This window comes from Melanotaenia boesemani, chromosome 22 (assembly GCF_017639745.1).
Source record: "Melanotaenia boesemani isolate fMelBoe1 chromosome 22, fMelBoe1.pri, whole genome shotgun sequence".
NCBI lineage: Eukaryota > Metazoa > Chordata > Actinopteri > Atheriniformes > Melanotaeniidae > Melanotaenia > Melanotaenia boesemani.
In genome coordinates, this window is record NC_055703.1 from 21,143,265 (window position 1) to 21,164,154 (window position 20,890).

Sequence of the window (20,890 nt, forward strand, 5' to 3'; positions counted from 1 at the left end):
AACAGTTGTTGTAAACTGAATTTCTGAAAATGATATCAGTATAACGTGTCTAATAGGTTATTGAAAAGATATTGCTATCTGGCAAAATAATCTTTATTTCTGGTTTTGTGTTTTCATTTTAATTTAACAAATCAAATGCAAATGAAACAGTTACACTCAATAAAGGACCAAAAAGATACGAGTAGGTTCTCCTCATGCTGAAAAACAGCTCTGACCATCTGACCAGTCAGGATGAGGATAAAAAACATCAGTGGATTTCCTTTTAGAGTGTTAGCAGTAGATCCTTGGACTCTGTTAGTTGTGGAGTGGAGTCTTTCTGAATCAGGCTTGCTCTCTGCAGATACATTAGATTAGATTGGTGTATAAGTTTTGAAAGCACAATGGTTTTTTTTTTTTTTTAAAACATCTCCACTATTGTCCTGCTAGGGTAGGCTGGTGCTGTAGGGAGTACTGTTACCAGGTCTTAAGGCTGTTAGTAGAAAATTGCATTATAACAAGACAAGCAACATTAAACATTTTCCAACATTAGTTTTGGTGTGTTATGTGTTTTTTCTTATATAATATGTATGACAGACAGACAGACAGACAGATAGATAGCTAGATAGATAAATAGAACCTTCCTAAGCAGTGACAATAATTCTTCTTTGACAGGCTCAAGGATCCACAATTAAAGAAATATTTTAAAATATAACTTTATAGAATTATTTTATATATATATATATATATATATATATATATGTTGTTGTGGACAACAATACGTAAAATTTCTTGACTAATTTGGTGCCTTAAATGTTTTCATTGGTGAATTTTCCTGTTTCCTGAGACAAGGTAATATTATTTTGAAGGAATAAACCGGATGTGCGCGTCTTGCTACGTCTCACTTTACACCCTTTATTTTCTTTAACGCAGCTGATCTCTGAGCTGTAACTGGTCTTTTTATCAGCTCGCTGTGACAGACGGATGAACTTAACTCGGCGCTCGGACTTTCTGCGGGTCACGGCTGCGCTTCTCGCGCCCGGTTTCGCTCTCCGGAAGCGGGACTTCAGTCTGTCACTCTGACAACTTTCTCCTGCGGCTGCTGCTCCAAGAGCAACAGGTAAGGACAGTCTCATGTTTACGAAGCAGGCGATGTGCGCTTTACATTAAAGTCTGAGCTGTGCCTCAGATTTGAAGTCAAATATTCAGGCTTCTTGTTAAAGGCCTGCAGATCAGATCAGATCAGATCAAACCCGGCCTGCGAAATAGGTAGCAGAGTAAACTCAGGCAAAAAATCATTACCAGGTCAAGGGTTAAATCAGTGTTGTTTTTTTTAACATCTCATCTGCATTATCATCTGAATTTAAGTAGCTTCTAAAAATCCCCTCTAATATTCAGTAATAGAATTTATTTGTCCACATGCATAATAATGCAGTGAATTTATTTTTTCCTTGTTTTCTGTGTAGATCATTGATTGTTCTGGGCTTTCTCAGGGAATGAATCCCTAATGTGTTTTGAGATTTTTTTATATTTAAACAAGTGTAATGTGAACACTTCAAAAAGCACTTATCATGTGTTCGCAGGAACAGTTTCCTTCTCCCAGCATCAACTATCTATCTGATAGCAGATTTTACTGATTAACTCATTGGTTCTTTAATTTTTTGAGGCTAATTGATTCAAGCAGGGGTCTGAGGTGTGAGTGCAAAAAATTAAACTACATTTTCTGAATAAAGCTCAATGATCCATGACGTTCTTTTCTGTTTTGAATCTTTTTGATGCAGTTTTTTCTTTGGTTAAAGGCACTTTCCTCTGAACATTATTTTAGTCACTGATTGGGAAAAAGAAGAAGAGGAAAAAAAATTTTATTGTAAAAAAAAGGGGGGCATTTTCTGTTTCTATTTTATTGATAATTGTAAACTGTTTTACATTGTTGGTCTAAAGTTGGTCATGTTGAACTTGTTCTGCAGAAAAACAACAGGGATTTATTTATTTTGCCTTTTCTGTAGCTAAAAGCTGATTTAAAATAATGATGTAATTATTACAATGACCTGAAAATCACTTGTGACCCAAAGAGAAGCTGTGTAAAAACACAGCTCTGTGGTAGATCAGCCATCTGTCAGCTTGAAAGTCTGAGGTTTTATCCCTTACTCCACATTTTGAAATGAACTCACATTTTCACAGATTTGTGTGAGAGTGTGTATGGAAAAAGGAAAATTAAAAAAACAAATAAACAAATAACTTAAAAACGCTAAGAAATGGTGCTTGAATTTGTGTAAATCGTGAATATGGCTCATAGTTGACATCATTTGATGTCAAAGCTTGTAAAAGATATTGAACCACTTAATGTTTATAGATGAATTTTCCCTTTAAGATAAAAAAAGTTTTTTTTTATTAAATTAAAAAAGAAAGTTTAGATGTATTGGTATTTTCTCCTCCACAAATAGGAAATTCACATCAAAGCAGCATGAGGAGTCAGGAGGCACGATGCAATAATCCATAAAAGCTAGATTACATAAATAAAAATAATAAATACATTTAAATGACTTCTAAAATAGAACCAAATGTCGGTTATTATTTGCATGGACCTTTTGCATTAAAATACAGTATTTACTCTTAATAGTGAAGTTGCAGAAGTTGGAAATACTCAAGTAAAGCACAAACAGCTGTAAACTGTAGGCGCAGTACATAAATAAATGTAGTTGATTTCCACTGCTGTTCAGTTTTTGTTGTGCAGTAAGGAAGTAATATTTACTCTTTCCTAAATTAAGTAATGATCTCTTGTTCTCTTAGAATTTCATTATTCACGAATTCAGAATGAACCATTTAAACTTCAGTTGCTGCCTCTTGAGAGCTAATTTCAAATAAGAAATCTTGAAAGAAAACAAGATAATGGTTCTTGTGATGAACAGAGCTGTAATTACTGTGATTTTTCTTGTTTATATCAGTTTAGTTCACATGGAGAAAACACTTCTTTTAATGCTTTCTGATATTTTAATCAGGCAGATTTAATCCAGATCACTTGTCCGTTGTCTGTCCTGCGGCTCCAGCTGTGGTCGTCGTTACTGTAGCTGCTGCTCATAACAACTACAGATACTAATGTGTCAGAGTGGAAATATAAAGTAGGTTCGGACTCGTTTTCGATGACAGTGATTTCAGAGATTATCCCTGTAGTGTGTAAAAGAAACAGTTTTAAACAGCTTGTGTGATGCTGCATGAACCGTCACCAACCAGTCTACATAAGTTGGACGAGCTCCGGTCTGCAGTGATGAACCCAAAAATCTGAAGCTGAATGAATGCGGAAGGCTTTGCAGCTGCGTTGATGCTGGAAGGCTCAAAGTAATATTTTCATTTCTATTTATTTTTCACATTGTTTGGCTGTGTCCTCCCATCCTCACTTTTACACCCTTACTGTGTAAGATGTACAGTTTCTTTCCGCTCAGCTGCTTTCCATCCGCTTCCGCTTGAAGAGGCAGGGAGATTTGAGGATGGGAAAATGACATGGCCTTGAGCTTTTGTGTTATCCAGCTGATGGCCAGAAACAGTTCTTTCTTTCTTTCTCCTACTGATTTGACTACAGTAGGCTTTGATTTTATGGAGGGTATATCGACAAGAGGATGTATATGCTCCATTAATGTTTGCAAACTCTGATTCATCAGGGTGTCCAAATGGTCAGTTTATGTTTAAAAAATATAAAAACATGTAAAAGTCAGTTTGTACTCTTAAACATTTTTTAAGTTTATCATGGAGAGGAAACATCATTTGTTGTGGACTAAAGTGTCTCTAAAAGATTAATTTACTGTCACTTAAATGGATAACAAACCTGAAGAAACAAAGATGTTTTTGCGTGACTTTCTCCGTTGTTTAGATTACTGAGACATGATTTAGCATCACATTTGTTTCTTTGGGGTTTCTATAGTTACTTTAACTGCCTCATAGGTTTGAAGCCATAAAATGTTGGTTTGGATTTTGTAGGAAAGATATATAACTTGTAAATATTAATTTTTTTTTCTCTTAATGTCTCCGTGACTATAATGCTGAAATATTTTGATCAGAGAGTCTTAAAACTGCTTAAGTTCAGCTACTATTGACATTTTTTTTTCAAAAACTACTCTGTGTGAGTTGATGTTAGCAGCAGGATGAGCATCACCGTGCAGGAGAAGGGAGGTTTTCTCCCACAGTGGTTTTGCCAGCTTCTGCAGAGCATGACAACGAGGAAGGCTGAATGCAAGGTCAAAGCTTCAAAGGAAACAAAAACTCATCCACATCTGTGTTTAGTCCAAGGCTGTAATTAAAAGACCAAAAGCTTGCCACAAACTCTCTTAAAGTAACTCTTTCTTTTTTTTTTTTTTTTCTTTGGAGGAAGATGATCGGCTGCAGGCTCAAGGTCACCGGAGACTCTGAAACAAACCAGTTAAAGAAGCTGTTTGGTCCAGTGACTTTGCTTCATTTTAGAAGCATGCAGCTTTTCCATTTGTCTCCGACACCCTAATATTATTAAAGATTTTGTTTAATTGTGCATTCTTTACACCTGGGTTTTATGTAGAAATTCAGACTTTTTGTGTTCCGCTGTAGTACTTTTTATCATCAATCATTCCCCACGTATCGGTGGAAACAGATGAGCCGGCAAGCAGTGTAATTAAACTTCAAACAGAGAATATCTAACTCTTTGATTTCCTGGCTTTTCATCAGCCCACATGTTGGGAAAGAAATGATAAACCTCCAGAAGTTTGAGGTAAAACCATCCTCCCAGTGCTGGCTGGTATTTAAAGCTGGTTGTAACGTATCTGCAACATTACTGTAACTATTTCAAGTTAAAATACATTTTCAGCTACTTTACATACTTTACATAAATAAGGCTGCTTGATATTAGAAAAATATTCATTATGCAACATCATTGAAAAATAACTTCAAAGATATGACTTACAAATAATTAAATATACTTGTTGCTGAACTCAGGTGTATTAACAAAGACTGCATTACAGTATCTCTGCACCTGTGCATGCTACTTTTTTGTAGATTTAGAACATGTACACAAGTAAATTATAGCATTTTTTGTATATTGTGCAGTCCTACACATGATGCATATGAGCTTGTTGTGTTCACAGTACATAAAAAAAACAAAACAAAACAAAAGAAAAAAAACAAACTAGAATTTCATTTCAAAACTGCACAAACTGATGTTTCTGCAGAATTTGAGGTGACTCAGCCAGATAACATGGAGATGGATTTAATTCACAATGTGTTTGTTATATTTCAGTCTTCAATTTCTTTTTAGCTCCAATTTTGTCTCCACCACCTTCACTTTATCATCAGCTTTTTTCATGTGTCTGGTTGCAGTTTGTTTGGTTATTTTCTCTTTAAGAACAAACAAGCTTAAACACACAGAAGAGTAGAGGGGGAAAGCAAAGTCTTGCCGATCAGCACAATGATTACTTACTCTTTACTTGAAGTGATGTTTATCTTCTCTCTAAGAGAAGTTTCAAACATTAACCCCAAGTCTGACAAATATTTATTCACTTGTATGACCATTTTCTGAGCTGTATTTCTATCTTTTAGTAAACCAAATTTATTTAAGACTTGTTCACATATTTAGCCATAAATTCATTTGTATGCAGCCCATTTCCAACTTTTATGTTCAACTTTTTTTTTTTCAGGAAATTGTAAAGAATTGTCGATTCGTTCCAGCTTAACTAATCGGTAGAGAACCATGCATTCAGTGTAAAGTTAGCAGGACCTGTGCTTTCGTTTATAATGTCAGAAGGGTTAGTTACGTTGATGTATTTTTTTTTATTTTTTTTTTTCCAATTATAAAAATTTCTAGAAGAAAACTAAAAATGCCAATCTTTATATTTTCTTTTCCCCTTCTGTCTAAAAATAATATAGTGAAACATTTGCAAATAATAAGCATAACCTGATGCTACATCTGTAGGAATTTGTGTTAAATTGGGTCAAAGTGTGAAGATACATAAACTGCTCAGTGATGCTGTAATACAGCATTCAGTCGTTAGGATGTAGATAGAAAGTATTCACAGCAGCAACCTTAAGAATGTAAACAATGCACATTAAAGATTGTAGTGTTTTATTTTACATAGGTCATATTTTATGCAAGTTCTTGAAGATATTTATGCTTGAAATGACTGCATGCAAGTGATTTTTTTTGGTTCAATTTGATATCCTAAAAATGGAAATTCATTTTTGCACTTTGGCATCAAAGCAATTAATGATCACTTGCAGGTTCATGAATTTACTGTTAATTTTCAGCAATGCCTTTTATAAACTCTCTGCACCACACTTCAGTTACTTTTACAGATTGTTGACTTCTGTTTTTTTAACAAACCAAAGCTTCTCTCAGCTATTTGCAGAGATTAATGGTTCTGCTTTTCCTAAGGGTAAAATAATGACTAACGGGAGCGCTTTCTGCCAGAAAGGTAGAGACATTGTGTGCCAGCTTCGACAGAAGACAGACTCCTGCCATGCAGGACTGATTAACTCTGCTGCATCTGCTGTATCAGATTGTTGTAAAAGTAAACCAACATGGCCTTACACTGCACAAGGGTTTGGTATGTAAATGTTCTCTGCATTTATTCAATTACCATCTGTCTGCGTTCAGGACGTCGTAAATCCTGTTCACCATTTCCTCTCGTCATTTTTTCAACACAGCTCTGCACTCAAAGAAATACGTCAAATTCCACAGTCCATTGACTGATTGCTACTACACTTTTCCAAATACGCTGGGAATAATGCAGCTGTTTTTCAAATCTTTTTTTAATCCTGGTAAAATGGTAGAGAACATGTTTTATTGGTAGTTTCACTTTGAATTTGATCCAAACACTTGGTAGAATATAAAAGCTTCTCAGAGAGTCTTTCAGGTGTAAAGGAAAGGAAGAGTTCACCATCCTGCAATGCATTGTGTATGCAGGTAGTTTAACAATTCAACAGGTTGTCACTGTATTCACTGATACGCATAAAAATAAAATAAATAAAAACAACTTGTTTGTGTGCAGTTCAACAACCATTATCTATTATCAGAGGTTTCAATAAGGTAACTAAGTATTTTAACACAGCATAAATAATTATTTTCTGTATTTATGTACTTTAAATAGTTTTTACCTGCTTGAATCCATAAAAAAAAAAAAAACTAAACTTCTATTACTTTATACTCTATTTAAAAATAGAGTAATTAATATGCTTTTATGAGTTTGTTGGGAATTATCAATTTTATATTTAGTTTTCTATCATTTTGTTCCATCCTAACGTCAAGATTGATTTCAGTCTAGGTGGATGGGGCATTTAAAACAAGAAAGACATCCAGACATGAAGTGGTTGCAATGCTATGAACTTTATTTATTTATTTATTAACATAAACCAGCCTTTGGCTTTATTAGAAATAATACGTAATGATTATTAATGATTATACCTGAAACTTCAATTTGACATTGAGATTTTTTAGATTAATATATGCTGCCATCCGCATGATGTTGTTTTTTATTTAATTTGTTTCTTAATTAGGATATATATCGCTTATTGGCATTACATGATGCCAAACCACAGTTTGCATTTATTGCAGCAGTGTTGCTCTGGTATATGAGTATTGGTATTAAACTGGCCGACCTGACCTACTGAAAATATTTGTGAGACTATGAAGAAACACTTCCAGAACTTTGTGATATAAACCAAATTGTTGTAATGGATGCAGTTTAGCATTGCCTTGCATATCAAGAGGATGTAGTGTAGAGAATTTCCCAAATGAATTTCATTTATCACTTTATTTGACCATATAATATTTGCACTTGACCTCGGTCCATTTTAAGTGAGCTGTGATCCAGAGAAGATGGCAACTTTTGTAGATGATGCTCTATAATGGCTTCTTATTTGCATGGTAGAGATTTAACATGCATTTGTTGATGTCATAGTGAACTATAGGTTCCTACACAGTGACTTTCCGAAGGGTTCCTGTTCCGATGAAGTTGTTTTCACAAAGGAATCATGTCCATTTTTAACGGAATGCCACAAAAAGGCCTGAAGTTTGTAGGCTGTGTCCTTTTACCCCAGAGATGTCTCCTAATTCTCCTAATATGACAGTATTGTTTTTTTGATTTTAAAGTATTCAGTCTTCACAATTTTACAATACCAACATTTTCTAAGAGTTGCTCTACAACTCTTTTCAGGTTGTTGAACTTCTGCCCAGCTTTTCTCCTGAGAGACTTGGCCTCTCTAAAGTGCTCCATTTATCGTTATCATATTAATGACTTGCCCCCCTTTTAACTTGATTAGTTGCAACACATTCCTCCAGATGTTCCTTTCTTCACATCTCTACTTTTTAAAGATTAGTTGCTGCCATCTCATTTTAAACGTTCCATATTTTTTCTATACTTTGTTGTAAATAACAATGTTTTATAAGTTTCCAACCTTTTTTGGAGTTTTTACAACAAAACTGATGTCACTTGAAAGAAGTGTGGCTTTGCAGCTCATGTCCAGTACTTTAGTAGTAAGCTTGTGTTTTCTCTCTTTCATCCAGGTGGAAATCTCCAACAGATCTCATACTTGGAATCGTGCTGCCACACTTTGGTGTAAGGCACGGCTGGAATGAGACTGAAAACTGGAAATTCTTTTTCTCCTCCGATTTAAACAAACCCCTCTCACGGGCTCACTGTCACGTGGATTGATTATGTGATGTGTTGCAACACTGATATGTTACACTGAGCAGTGAAAACAAAATAAGACGTTTCATTTGACACATTCATTAGTCCTAAAGATTCACCATGTGAGTTCACAAGGAGCAAAAACTCTCCCAGTTTGTGGATGTGGATCTGGGGTCATTTTTTCCAGGGAAAACTCCAGTGCTTGTAGATAATGAAATTACTGCAGTAAACTTGACATCAGGGGAAAATATAACTGTCTTAAGCTCCCGTCTTTGCTGATGATGTAGTAATTTTAGTGATACTGAGAGCGTCTCATACGATGGCCTCCGCCTCGTCTCAAGAGAAGCATCAACCCCTCTTGCAGCTCCAGGAGGTGGACTCCAGTAGAGTTGGCAGGACTCCAGCTCTCAGCTCCTCCTCCCCTGGTCTGTCACATGAAACCAGTCAGCCCATCTGCATCCCCTCCCCATACACTGACATCGGCCACGACTTTACCACCATACCCTTCTACAGTCCAACTATCTTCAGCTATGCTGGTCCCAGCATTTCAGAGTGTCCCACTGTCCATCAGTCTCTAAGTGCTTCTTTATTCTGGCCCAGCCATAGCCATGTAGGGTCATCCATACCGCTGCACCACTCTCAGACCCGGTCCCAGCACAGCCAGCCACATCAGAGCCCATGGGATGGAGTTTTAACAACCAGGTAGGATGATGCATCATTTCCTAAACAGCTATAACTTGGGTTTAGGAAGAATTTTATAGAAGCATCATTTTAATCTTTTTTTCCTGGACAGCCCAAATATTAGTTGTATAGAAATATCAAGACTCAAATATTTAAGTTTTCTCTGTGAAATACTCAAATTTGGGCTTCATGATTCTATAGAAGTATAATGAAATATTTCTCTGTTCTAAAGAAATGATCTTCATGTTCTTTCAAAGTTTTCATCAAAGTGTAACTGCTTAACAAAGTCAATATGATCTGTAATCATACTCTTGTGCCAATGGCTTCCTTATATTCAATACTTTAGGTAATTCTTAGTCGACTGTGTTGTTTTGGAAGCAAATCATGACTCAAAGTGTTTGTTAGTAAGAGTGTGAGGAGGCGCTCGCAGGAGAGCGAGGAAGGTGTGGTGTCATCGGGTGGAAAGGCAGACCTCCACTACTGTGCAGTGTGTCATGACTACGCTTCAGGCTACCACTACGGAGTGTGGTCATGTGAGGGCTGTAAGGCCTTCTTCAAGAGGAGCATCCAAGGTGAGACACAAAATCACGCATCATCTTTAATTAGGTACATTACAAAATTATTTTACTTTACACTCTTCTGCTTTCACGAGAACACTACCATCCAAACTTGCATGTACTTCATTCAGAACTCATCCAGTTAAAATGTTGATTTTGATTAATAAAAAGAGATTTAGATTAATCAAATGGTTTTTATTTAAAAATGTCGAACAGAATGAAAGTTCTATTGTAAATGTGTTTTGTATTGACCTATTTTTTTTTTTAAAGCCTCGACTTAAGAATGTTTTAGTCACAGTTTGGTGAGATGTAGGCACTAAAACTCCTTGGTTAGATCGAGGAGGAGAAGGCCTTTTTCCCCGAAAGTGCTTCCCCCCACCAACCCTGAATTGGACTAAGTGGTATAAATAATGAATTAATAAATGTGTGCTTAATGCTAACTAGCGAGTATTAGCATGCTATCATGCTAAACTGAGATGGTGGGCATGGTGTGATATTGTTAGCATTAAGCTCAAAGCACGGCTTTGCTTTATATAACAAGCTCAGACACATAGTTGAGTACCTGTACTTTTGTGGAAATGTCACTGGGAAATTAGTTCTTGATTCCTCACTGCATGCATGTGTATGTGCATCTATCACGTAACTTGCGTAGTTTTGTCCAGTCTTGCTACAGTAAATCAGAAATTCAGAACAAAGTACATCTTTTCTGATTCATAATTTTATGCTGTAGCCTCTGTTTTTCTTTTCTTCTATGATATTTCTGTGGCTGAAATCTGCTGTATGAATGTAGTTTTTGCACTGGCTGCCTAAGACTTTGTGGACTTCATGGTACAGTGACAGGGTGAACAAACGTGAACTGATCCCAGAGAAAGCTTTCCATCAGTGTCTTTTTGCAGCTGCTGATGTTGGACTGATGCAACACAAGGCCCGTGTGGTATTGAGTGAGAATTTGTTTGTCAGGTCTGTCGGGCCCTTGATGAAGGGATGCAGTGGGTCATATTATTCTTGTTGTTGGCTGGATTATGTAAAGTTCTGACACTGCCTGGCTTCTTGTTTTTGGCCATGTTCTTGCAGTTTCTCCTTTTTGCCTCCTTTTCTTTGTCGTAAATTTCTTTGTTCTTGTTTGTTTCAGGACACAATGACTACATCTGCCCAGCAACTAATCAATGCACTATAGACAAGAACCGCCGCAAGAGCTGCCAGGCATGTCGCCTTCGTAAATGCTATGAAGTTGGCATGACCAAATGTGGTTAGTATTTTAAATGTTTGTTCTGTCCTTCAGAAATTTTTACACCATGGTGGTCATTGTTTTCATTTAATGTCTTGAAGTGCAAAACATTTTGGAAAAATAAATTAAAAACTGGAAGACTAACAAAGGAAAGAAAATGACATTTTAGCAGGTAGTTTTAATCTAGTACTTTCACAGTGCATTCACAGTGCCATCTGTTAATGTCCTCTAATTGCATTTACTTTCATGCAGTCCCACATCATCTCACTTCCCCCTCAGTGTTTCATTTAGAACTGTGTGGTTGCTGTGGTAATATCAAAATTACTTTCTTTCACATGAGCAAAGAGTATGTTTTCATTATTCAGCAGGTTTCTTCAAAGTTCTTTAGCAATGTTCAGTTTTGCATTTTAGTGCAAAAGAGCAAATAAAGGTTGTTTTCTTTGGCGCCATCCATAGAGGCTGACATCAGACAGTTCCCTTGACACTGTCTGAGCGTTCTCACAAGACCCAGACGTATTGACAACCCTTGTGGCAAGTCTGAAATAGAGCCTTAAATACCTGTTTATCAGAGCAGATTATGCTCTGGGCATGTCTGTGGCATAATTTTAATGTTGTGACTCCTTCTGTATCTTTTGTGTTTCCACTGATATTCCCACAATTACATTTTTCCTTTTTTTTTTTTATTATTGCATGAAGAGTTTTAATACAGACATGTAGGTGGATACAGCCTGTTGATCCATTGTAATTTTTTTTTCTTTAAAAGCAGAACTACACTGCAAGATCTTCTCAGTTGCGTGTGCCACCTTGTGTTTTTTTGGTTTTTTGTTTTACCAGCAGGGGAAACTAAAGGGCTGGGAATAATTGTAAACATCAGCAGTAACTTGCTGCTTACATTGTTTTTCTTAGGTATTCGCAAAGAGCGTGGAAACTACAGGAGCACACCAGCCAGGCGAGTGACCCGTATGTCCTCACAGGGAAAAACAAATGGACCAAAAGTGGTAACCGAACCAGCAGAGAGCTTGTTAAATGGGCCCCAACCAACTGCACTGACCCCGGAGCAGCTGATTGAGCGAATAATGGAGGCAGAGCCACCAGAGACCTACCTCATGAAGGACATAAAGAGGCCGCTGACAGAATCAGATGTGATGATGTCGCTCACTAACCTGGCTGATAAAGAGCTGGTTCACATGATCAGCTGGGCCAAGAAGATTCCAGGTGTGTGTGGGTGGGTGGGTATAAAGTGTATGCATATGCCCATGTTCATCTCAGAGGAGAGCTTAAAGCAGTTTCGTTAAATAATTACTGACATCTAATTATCAGGTGGGTCAAATGCTGTTCCCATTTTCTAGCAATAAAATTGTTATTCTGAGTTACTTGGATAGAAAAAAATGAGCAACTTTGGTTTCACTCTGATGCCCTTTGTTCTTAATTAATTTCCATTTAGGAAATACTTACAAATTCTTGTTCTCTGGCATGGTTATTGTGAAATCAGCTTGCCTCCTTTTGTTTGCTTTATTAAGGTTGATTTACTTGTCTTTATTTGTTCTTGCATTACATAATAAGTGTGATCCTATTCCTAAAAGTTGTTTCTACAAACATCTCACAAAACAGCATTTACAGATCTTCAATTCTTTTGTTCTTTATTGCCCTCAGAGTGGTACTCCTTTTTTTTTTTTTCTTGATTGAATGGGTTTTCTAATATTTGTCTTTTAGTGTCTAATATTATACTCAATTTGTATAAACAAATCAAACAAAAGAATTTTAAACAGTGATCCATGTGTATTTTTCAAAGATTCTAAGAAGTTATAAGATAAGATTGAAAACAATTTAAGAGCAATATGCAGTTCTCAATCATGAATATATATATATATATATATATATATGTATGTATGTATGTGTGTGTATATATATACATGTGTGTGTATATATATATATACATGTGTGTATATATATATATATATATATGTAGGGTCCGGTGTAGCAGTGTTGTAACTGAAGTCTGGCAGTGAACTGTGACATAATAGTTATTGTGCAGATCTGTGCTGCAGAAAGTTCTGAACGAATACCATGCAGCCACTTCAGACACGTCTAGCCTGGCAGATTTTGTGTAACCCTTTTACCCTGAAGTGTCTCATTTATATACTTTCTCCTCATTATATTATACATTATTATTATATATATTTTTATATTAAGTATGACATTGACCATGTCCAGTCCTTCATGACTCAAACATCTAATGGCTGCGGTTGGCTTAATGCTCCAAGTCGCAAAGCAAAGGTTGTCTCAAACTGGTTTCATGAACATGATAGTGAGCTCAGAGCATTTCAGTTGCTTCCCATGTATCTGATGTTAGTCTAGCAGAGTGACATTTTTATGAGGTAGAGTGAAGATTGGCAGCAGGGATGTATAATTGCAATCAGGGTTTATGAATGCTTATAAAAAAGGATTCATAAACAAGGTTTATAAAATATAGATAAGCCTAAAAGTAAATGGTGATTGGGAATTCAGTACATGAGGCTATGGTGGCATTTATATGTCCTCAATGGCCTTTTACTTTAGGGTAAACTAGATTAAGAAATTATACTGTTAGCTTTAAACTGCTTTAGTTTCATTACATTATCAAACCTTTGTTTTCATCTAATTGTGATCTCATGTCTACTACATGAAGTTGTGTCGACTGCTGCAGCACTGCTTGTGGTCTCCTATGTCTTGGACTCCACTCTGCTTTAGCTGCTGTCTCCTAAAGGTCTCACTCTGGCAGGCCCACAATTATTACACAAATTTTATGGTGATGTTGAATAAAGGAAGAAAGTCTTCTCAGGGAGGGAATAACTTCCTTTGATGTGAACTTGCATGAAGCAACATGGACCTTATGACCTGTTATTAAGTGTTAGATTGTATCTGCTCCTCAGGGTTCGTTGAGCTCAGTCTCTTGGACCAGGTACACCTGTTGGAGTGCTGCTGGCTGGAGGTGCTGATGATTGGACTGATGTGGAGGTCGGTCGACCATCCAGGGAAACTCATCTTCTCTCCGGACCTCAGCCTGAGCAGGTATCACCACTATTTCTCTTGCACAATTAAAGTTTTTACTTGTGAATACAGAAAAAAATTGACAAAAAATGTAGATTTATTTCTTGCTTTTTTTTTTTGGTGTCTTTTTTTATTAGTTTCCAAAAGCTGGACAACATGTCCTGGATTATATAAGCAAAATTATGGCTGCTTTAGTGCATGGTTGAAATGGGAAGATTGAGTTTAAAATCTGTGTGCAAGGACAGAGGTTATCTGTTACACGAGTACACTCCAGGGCATATTTTAATGTCTTGTGGGATTAGTGATCAGCTGCGATCAGTGTTTAAGAAAAAAAAAATCTGTCTGGATAAAAAACAAGAGTTAAAGATCTTCATGAAGATGTTAAACTGCTTGTATTTGTGTATTTCTGTGGCAGAGAGGAGGGGTGCCGTGTACAGGGCTTTGTGGAGATCTTTGACATGCTAATAGCTGCCACATCCAGAGTGAGAGAGCTCAAGCTGCAGAGGGAGGAATATGTCTGCCTCAAGGCCATGATACTCCTTAACTCCAGTGAGTAACCGTGTTTGTGTGGGCGGACATTCACTTGCAAGGTCCTTTCTGTGTGTGATGTACTGCATGTGCGTAGATGTGATAAAAAAAAATCCATGAGTTATTAGTTCAAGAAAAACAAGGTTTTAGTGTTTTCATTGGTGGCTCAGCAAGTAATCCAAGTGAGTCAACACATGGTTTGTAAAACACCTGCAAAAAGAAAACATATATGCTTTGTACAGTTTGAGACTCTGTGGAGTAGATAGAAATTGGACAAAGCCACTGTAACACTCAGGAGGTTTTAGAGGCATGAACCTCTGAGTGTTATCTGTATAAAATTGGTAATGTAAGTTATAGTCCTGAATCAGCTGGCCAAGAAGTGATCTTGGCCACAGATTGATCGTACTGTATGTGGTGTCAGCACAGAATACCACACACATTAAGATTCTGTCTTAGCTGAACAAGAATCTAGTCCTCCGAGCCAGAAATCTGATCAAACGTAATCTAACAAAAACCAAAAAGAAACATAGCAACAACCGGAAAAACAAAGAAGAACCATGGCAACAACCGGGAAAACAACAACATAATGAAGTAATGATGGTGATCTTGCAATTATTGTTAGAAAAAGCCTGAAAAAAATAAAAAAAACAGACTGGAGACAGTGTGAACATGAACTTTATATCCTTCCTTGTACCCCAGTCAGCTCGCTCTCTGATTGGCTACATTTCGTTTCACGTTACACTTCAGGAGTCGTTGGCTTTCCACACACGTGAAGTTATTTGGTAGTAAACATTGAACAAGTTTAATATTTGCGACCCATTTCGGAGTCGATTGTCTGGGCAAATTTGCTTTTAACACACCTGTAAACCACAGGATAATATTTTAGGATAATATTATAAGACATAAGATAATCATGTGTTTGCTGTCCTTGTTTGGAAAGGGGGAAAATTGGGACAAAAACAGCTCAGTAATCTTTATGTGAGACCCCTGTGTTATGCCACAAGTCATCTGAGCTGCTGATGGAAATATGATGGAAAAGATTTGGTTGAAGTAGTATGAACGTACTAAAGTAAGAGCAGTGGGCCTCATTCATTCATTCATTTTCTATACGGCTTCTTCCAATATTAATGGTCACTGGGAAGCTGGAGCATGTCTCAGCAATTAACAGATGAGAGGCAGGATACACCCTGGAAAGGTCACCAGTCCATCGCAGAGCCAACACAGAGACAAATAACCATTCACACTCACTCCTAAGGAGAATTTAGAGTGAGCAATTAACCTCACATGCATGGTTTGGACAGTGGGAGTAAGCTGGAATACCTACAGAGAACCCACGCATACACAGAGAGAACATCCAAACTCCACACAGAAAGGCCACTATTTGAACATCAAAACACAAATGCTTATTTTCTTCAAACATATCAGAAGTGAAATGTTTGTACAAGTACTACTGAGTGTTCGTAGGATTTGTTCTTACCTAAGAACAATTCCAAGATACGAAGGTTTTTGTTAATGTGACAATCTTTTTAAAAGGTTTGTAAGTAGGATATAAGAACAAATTTGTTCATAAGAGCGGTTGCACCCAGGATTTTAAAGCCACAGTAGAGTTTTATGCTCTTTGGTAACCCCTGTTGTCGTTGGACTATTTCTGTTGTAAAATCAAATCACAGCTCAAAGACAGATATATACCTGAAACTGTTGACATGATAAATAGAAAACAAATAACACACATAAAAACCATAGAGAAAAAAAAATAAAAAAATAGAGTGACGGGGTACAATAATGTTCCAGGACTTAATAATGAGACCCCGTATTATAATATCTGCAATGAACAAAGGTATAAATATAAGTGATAAAATGTTCTGACAGATGGCATATTACAATTTAATCTCTGATAGTGCTATTTCCCATAAGCCATAAAACAGACTGCTGAAGTTAATATCTAGACTTTATAACCACATGTCATTAATTTTACTTTAGGAAACACAGTTGCAGACCTCTCTGAGTTACAGCCTTTGCAGAGCAGAGGGAGCAAAACTAACACAGAGTCAGAAAACCAGTGCTGACACTGCAGAGCACCAGCAGATCGAGAGTTTTGGCGTGCTTTGCATTTTTGGAAGGAACATTGGGCACAACATGTGGAGCATCTGATATCTGATATGTTCCACTTTGAATTTACAACATGAGAGAGAGAGTTTTTGGGCAGTCAAGCGTTAGATTTTTGAAAGAATGAGAGAGAACCATAAATAACAGTATCTAGCTTTAAAGAGTATTTCAGGATTCTGGCTGTTTCTGGATTCTATTTGTTGAAAGTAAGTTGGGTTTGCATTAAATATTTTCCATAAAAAATATCATTTAAAGGTCTGTATAAGTTAACATAAACACACTTCCAGGCAGTGTGCATACTCTGTAATATCCCAATATGCTATTTGTATGTTGTGTTCAAGACTGAATTCCGTTTAGATGCTTTAGTTTCTGACTTGCTTCTGCTTAATAAATTTGATTTCAATGTCCACATTGTAAGGCAAGGCGAGTTTATTTGTATAGCACATTTCATGTACAAGACAATTCAAAGAGCTTTACATAAAACATTAAAAGCATTAAGTGCATTAAAAACTAACTTTAAAAAGAAATAAAAGAAATGAAATAACAGAAAAAGGCTAAAATAAAATAGATAAAATGCAAGAAATACAAGTTACAGTGTGAGGAATTTTTGATAAAAGGCAGCAAATAAAAAAGTTTATAACCCTGGTTTAAAACTGCTGAGAGTTTCAGCAGACCTGCAGTTTTCTGGGAGTTTGTTCCACATGTGAGGAGCATAAAAGCTGAATGCTGCCTCTCCATGTTCTGACTCTGGGAACAGAAAGTACCTGATCCTGATGACCTGAGGGATCTGTTTGAATGTATTTTAGCCCTAAACCATTCAGGGCTTTGTGAACTAACAGCAGAATTTTGAAGTCACTTCTGTAACAAATCAAGATTCCTGTATAGAATTAACCTTGCAGCTTTTGGTTCTATTTACTGGTCCAACATATGCTTGTTTTCTGATAATGGACCAAGTGATACAACCAGTAAAGGTCAATGTTCAGCTTTTCTTTCCACAATCGTGGCATTGCTAGCCATTTGGAAATAAAAATGCTGTTAACAGAATTAGAGGTTTGACTTTAACGTTAGATATGCAGTGATTCAGAGTCATTATTAACTAAATTGTCTTACCCCCCCCCCCCCCCCCCCCAGCACTTGGTGCCCTTTGCGCAGTGCATGATGTGCATTCTTAAACACAAAGCTTTGTTGTGATGTTTGTGTGTGCAGTGCATGCCAAACATCTCCACCTGCTGTACAGAGCCCTCAGTCCACTACACAACTCATCTTTTGTTGGTGCACTTGTATGATTTCTGGTCTTTGTGTGCCACCAGACATGTGCCTCAGCTCCTCTGAGGGCAATGAGGAGCTGCAGAGTCGCTCCAAGCTCCTGCGGCTTCTGGATGCTGTGACGGATGCTCTGGTGTGGGCCATCGCCAAAACTGGGCTCACTTTTCGCCAGCAGTACACCCGCCTTGCCCACCTGCTCATGCTGCTCTCACATATCCGCCATGTCAGGTAACAAGACCTTCTACAACATGTTAATGCTTGCATTTTGATTGTTTCTAGACCTTGTTATTTATGTGTGAATTCCTGCTTAAGAATTTATTGACCTGTCTTCAAATAATGCTACACAAAAATATTGCTATAATTCCATTGATTCTCCATTCACAGTAACAAAGGCATGGACCACCTGCACTGCATGAAGATGAAGAACATGGTGCCTTTGTACGACCTGCTGCTGGAGATGCTGGATGCCCACATCATGCACAGCTCCCGTCTGCCTCGCCGGCCTCCTCCAGCGGAGTCCATGGATCAGACAGAGGTGTCTGCTGAGCCCCACAGCTCTAACAGTGGCCCCTCAAACACTTGGACTCCCACCAGCGCTGGAGCTGGAGGTGAAAGCCAGTATTCAGATTAGAATTCAGATGCAATGACTTCTCAATGCTCTGCACAAAACCAGTACACAGGATTGATGAGGTGCTTTACAGAACAATCTGCAAAGATTGAGAGCTGGCTTCTCTAATCTATCCCTGGTGAATCTTTGAACACACTGTGCATTATTTTTAGTGATTTAACATCTATGAAGTTGAAGCTATCAGATAAACTTGCAGGATTTGTTGCTTTCAACCATATACCTGGAGAACATGAACAGCTACCAAACTGGGAACTCGACCAGTGGCGCTCGATTAGCTTAAATGTTCTGCACATTGGGGCGTGGCATCAAACATCACAGCTCACGCCTTCACAGCAAACTATTTCTGCATAAATATGACTCAAAACTATAAGTTTTTCACAGAATTCCCCAAAGTATCATGTTAAAAAGCACCTTTTTTCCTTTCTCAAAACATAAGGTTTTGTATTTGAAGAAAAAATTTTTATCTGTCCACATAACATTTATCAGACTGCCCTCTGGCTTGATTTTAGCTGCAAATGAGCCAGTGTTGCAGAGGTCTTAAGTTTTTTTTTTAGCCTTTGTGAACACACAGGCTGTCACTTGTCTTGCTCTTAGTAATGTTATCCTCAAGCACGTCTGTTATTTTTGTGAGCACTGTTTCAATACGTTGCTTCAAAATGCCAAAAGTCATGTGAACACACCAACCGATGCCTCATTACGTCAGATGTGTGTGCAACATGAATCAAACTGCTTCACTGGAATTTTGAAGAGGGTGGCCTTGTCAGGGTCTCGTTGCTTTGAAAATATAGTTACACCATTACTATCTCAGTTGCATAAGCTTCCTTTTCTTCAACCATAAACTTCTTTTAAATCAAAGTAACCTTATAGCCCCTTTTAACAGTAACACAGATTAAGAAGATAACCTTTATTAAACACTGAGTCAAACATGAACTACAAAGACCCAAGACAGCAAGAAGTAATCAAATGCATTGCATACACACACAGCCAGGAGATGATGCCGTTTGACTGTACCAAATTCTTTGAAGCAGTGGGTCTTTTTCACGATAGACGTGTCAAAGTGATTCACTGCTTCATAAGGCTTCGGTTTCACTCTCCTTTTTTTTTGCTGTCCCTGACCTTTTGTTGATCGACCACTTCAAAGGAAGAGAGCCATGAATTTCCCATTTGTGCTCAATCTGTGTCTAAGTGGAAGTGTTGTGGAGTCCAAAAACCCACATACGTATTTTTCAAAAACTTTAATAGATCTCTGTTCTTTAAATAAAACTGGACACCCTCTCACACTTAAATATAATTTCAGTTGCATTTATGCAGAAATAAAGAAAATTCTAACAGCTTCAAAAACTTTCAACCATGACTGTAAGAAAGTCTGACTAAGTCTAAATACATTTACATTTACATTGACTGTAATCTTAAACTACTGACCTTAATCCCAGAAGTTGTTGCTGATCAGTCCATTCGTCCTCTTGTTTATATATTAGCGAGTATTGTCTGATGTCCCCTGTGTCCTGCATTTTACTTTCAACATGTTCAGAACCAAAGTATCACTCAAAAAGGTGGCCTTATTTGGGTTCAGAAAATGCTGTTAATATGGAAATACTCTTGTAATCAGGTACATATCTGAATATTGCTGTCCATGCAAAAGTAATCAGTCATGCTTACAGGCTGTAAATTATAATGCTGAGACTTTTTAAACTGACTAATCAGAGTATGTACAGTTTTCATAAAGCCTGGGAATACTTTGTATTGGTGGTGTACTGTAACTAGCAGGTGAGTGTCAATGATGCCCTGAAGTGTTGTCAACCAGTGGTATATTGAAGAAACTTAAACTGTGAATTTAAACCACTGGCAGGTCTCTTTAGAAAAAGGGGGAAAAAAAACAAAAAAAAAAAACCCACAAAAAACAGGCTTTATGCTTTGTATTTTTCCGTATATGATCTCTACAGATTTCGGGCCCCATGGTGCAAATTGGGATTAATGCATAGGTTATCATTTTACACACATCAGCATCATATCTGCAATTGTGTAAACTCAAACCTGATTAGTGTCAAAAGAATTTCACCAAAAGTTACTTTTGTTTTGTTTGTTTTGTCTTTCTTAGAATGAGCAGCACAGAAAAAATCAGTAAAAGTAAAAGTGGATGCTTGATAAGACAAAAAAACTGACAAAGACAAAACAAAACATAGTTTTCCAGTTGTTATGTTACAACAGACCTCTGGTTGGCCACTGAGGGGCGCTTTACATCACCTGC

At 37.1% G+C, this 20,890-nt stretch overlaps 1 protein-coding gene across 1 annotated transcript; it reads left to right on the top strand.

Annotated features, from left to right (window-relative positions):
- Positions 1-927: 927 nt before the first annotated feature.
- Positions 928-20,594, top strand: esr2a (estrogen receptor 2a). Its single transcript, XM_041975747.1, has 9 exons — positions 928-1,096; positions 8,495-9,320; positions 9,705-9,871; positions 10,989-11,105; positions 11,991-12,299; positions 13,997-14,135; positions 14,530-14,663; positions 18,059-18,242; positions 18,399-20,594. The coding sequence occupies exons 2-9, from the start codon at positions 8,938-8,940 to the stop codon at positions 18,643-18,645; spliced, it is 1,680 nt and encodes a 559-aa protein (XP_041831681.1). The 5' UTR covers positions 928-1,096; positions 8,495-8,937; the 3' UTR covers positions 18,646-20,594.
- Positions 20,595-20,890: the final 296 nt, after the last annotated feature.

What these genes read in the sequence shown, in the direction of transcription:
- esr2a (XM_041975747.1), top strand. Translation starts at nt 8,938, where the DNA reads ATGGCCTCCGCCTCGTCTCAAGAGAAGCATCAACCCCTCTTGCAGCTC. An exon ending in CTGGGCCAAGAAGATTCCAG is followed by an intron (nt 12,300 to 13,996) that starts GTGTGTGTGGGT and finishes TCTGCTCCTCAG; the next exon opens with GGTTCGTTGAGCTCAGTCTC. An exon ending in CCGGACCTCAGCCTGAGCAG is followed by an intron (nt 14,136 to 14,529) that starts GTATCACCACTA and finishes TTTCTGTGGCAG; the next exon opens with AGAGGAGGGGTGCCGTGTAC.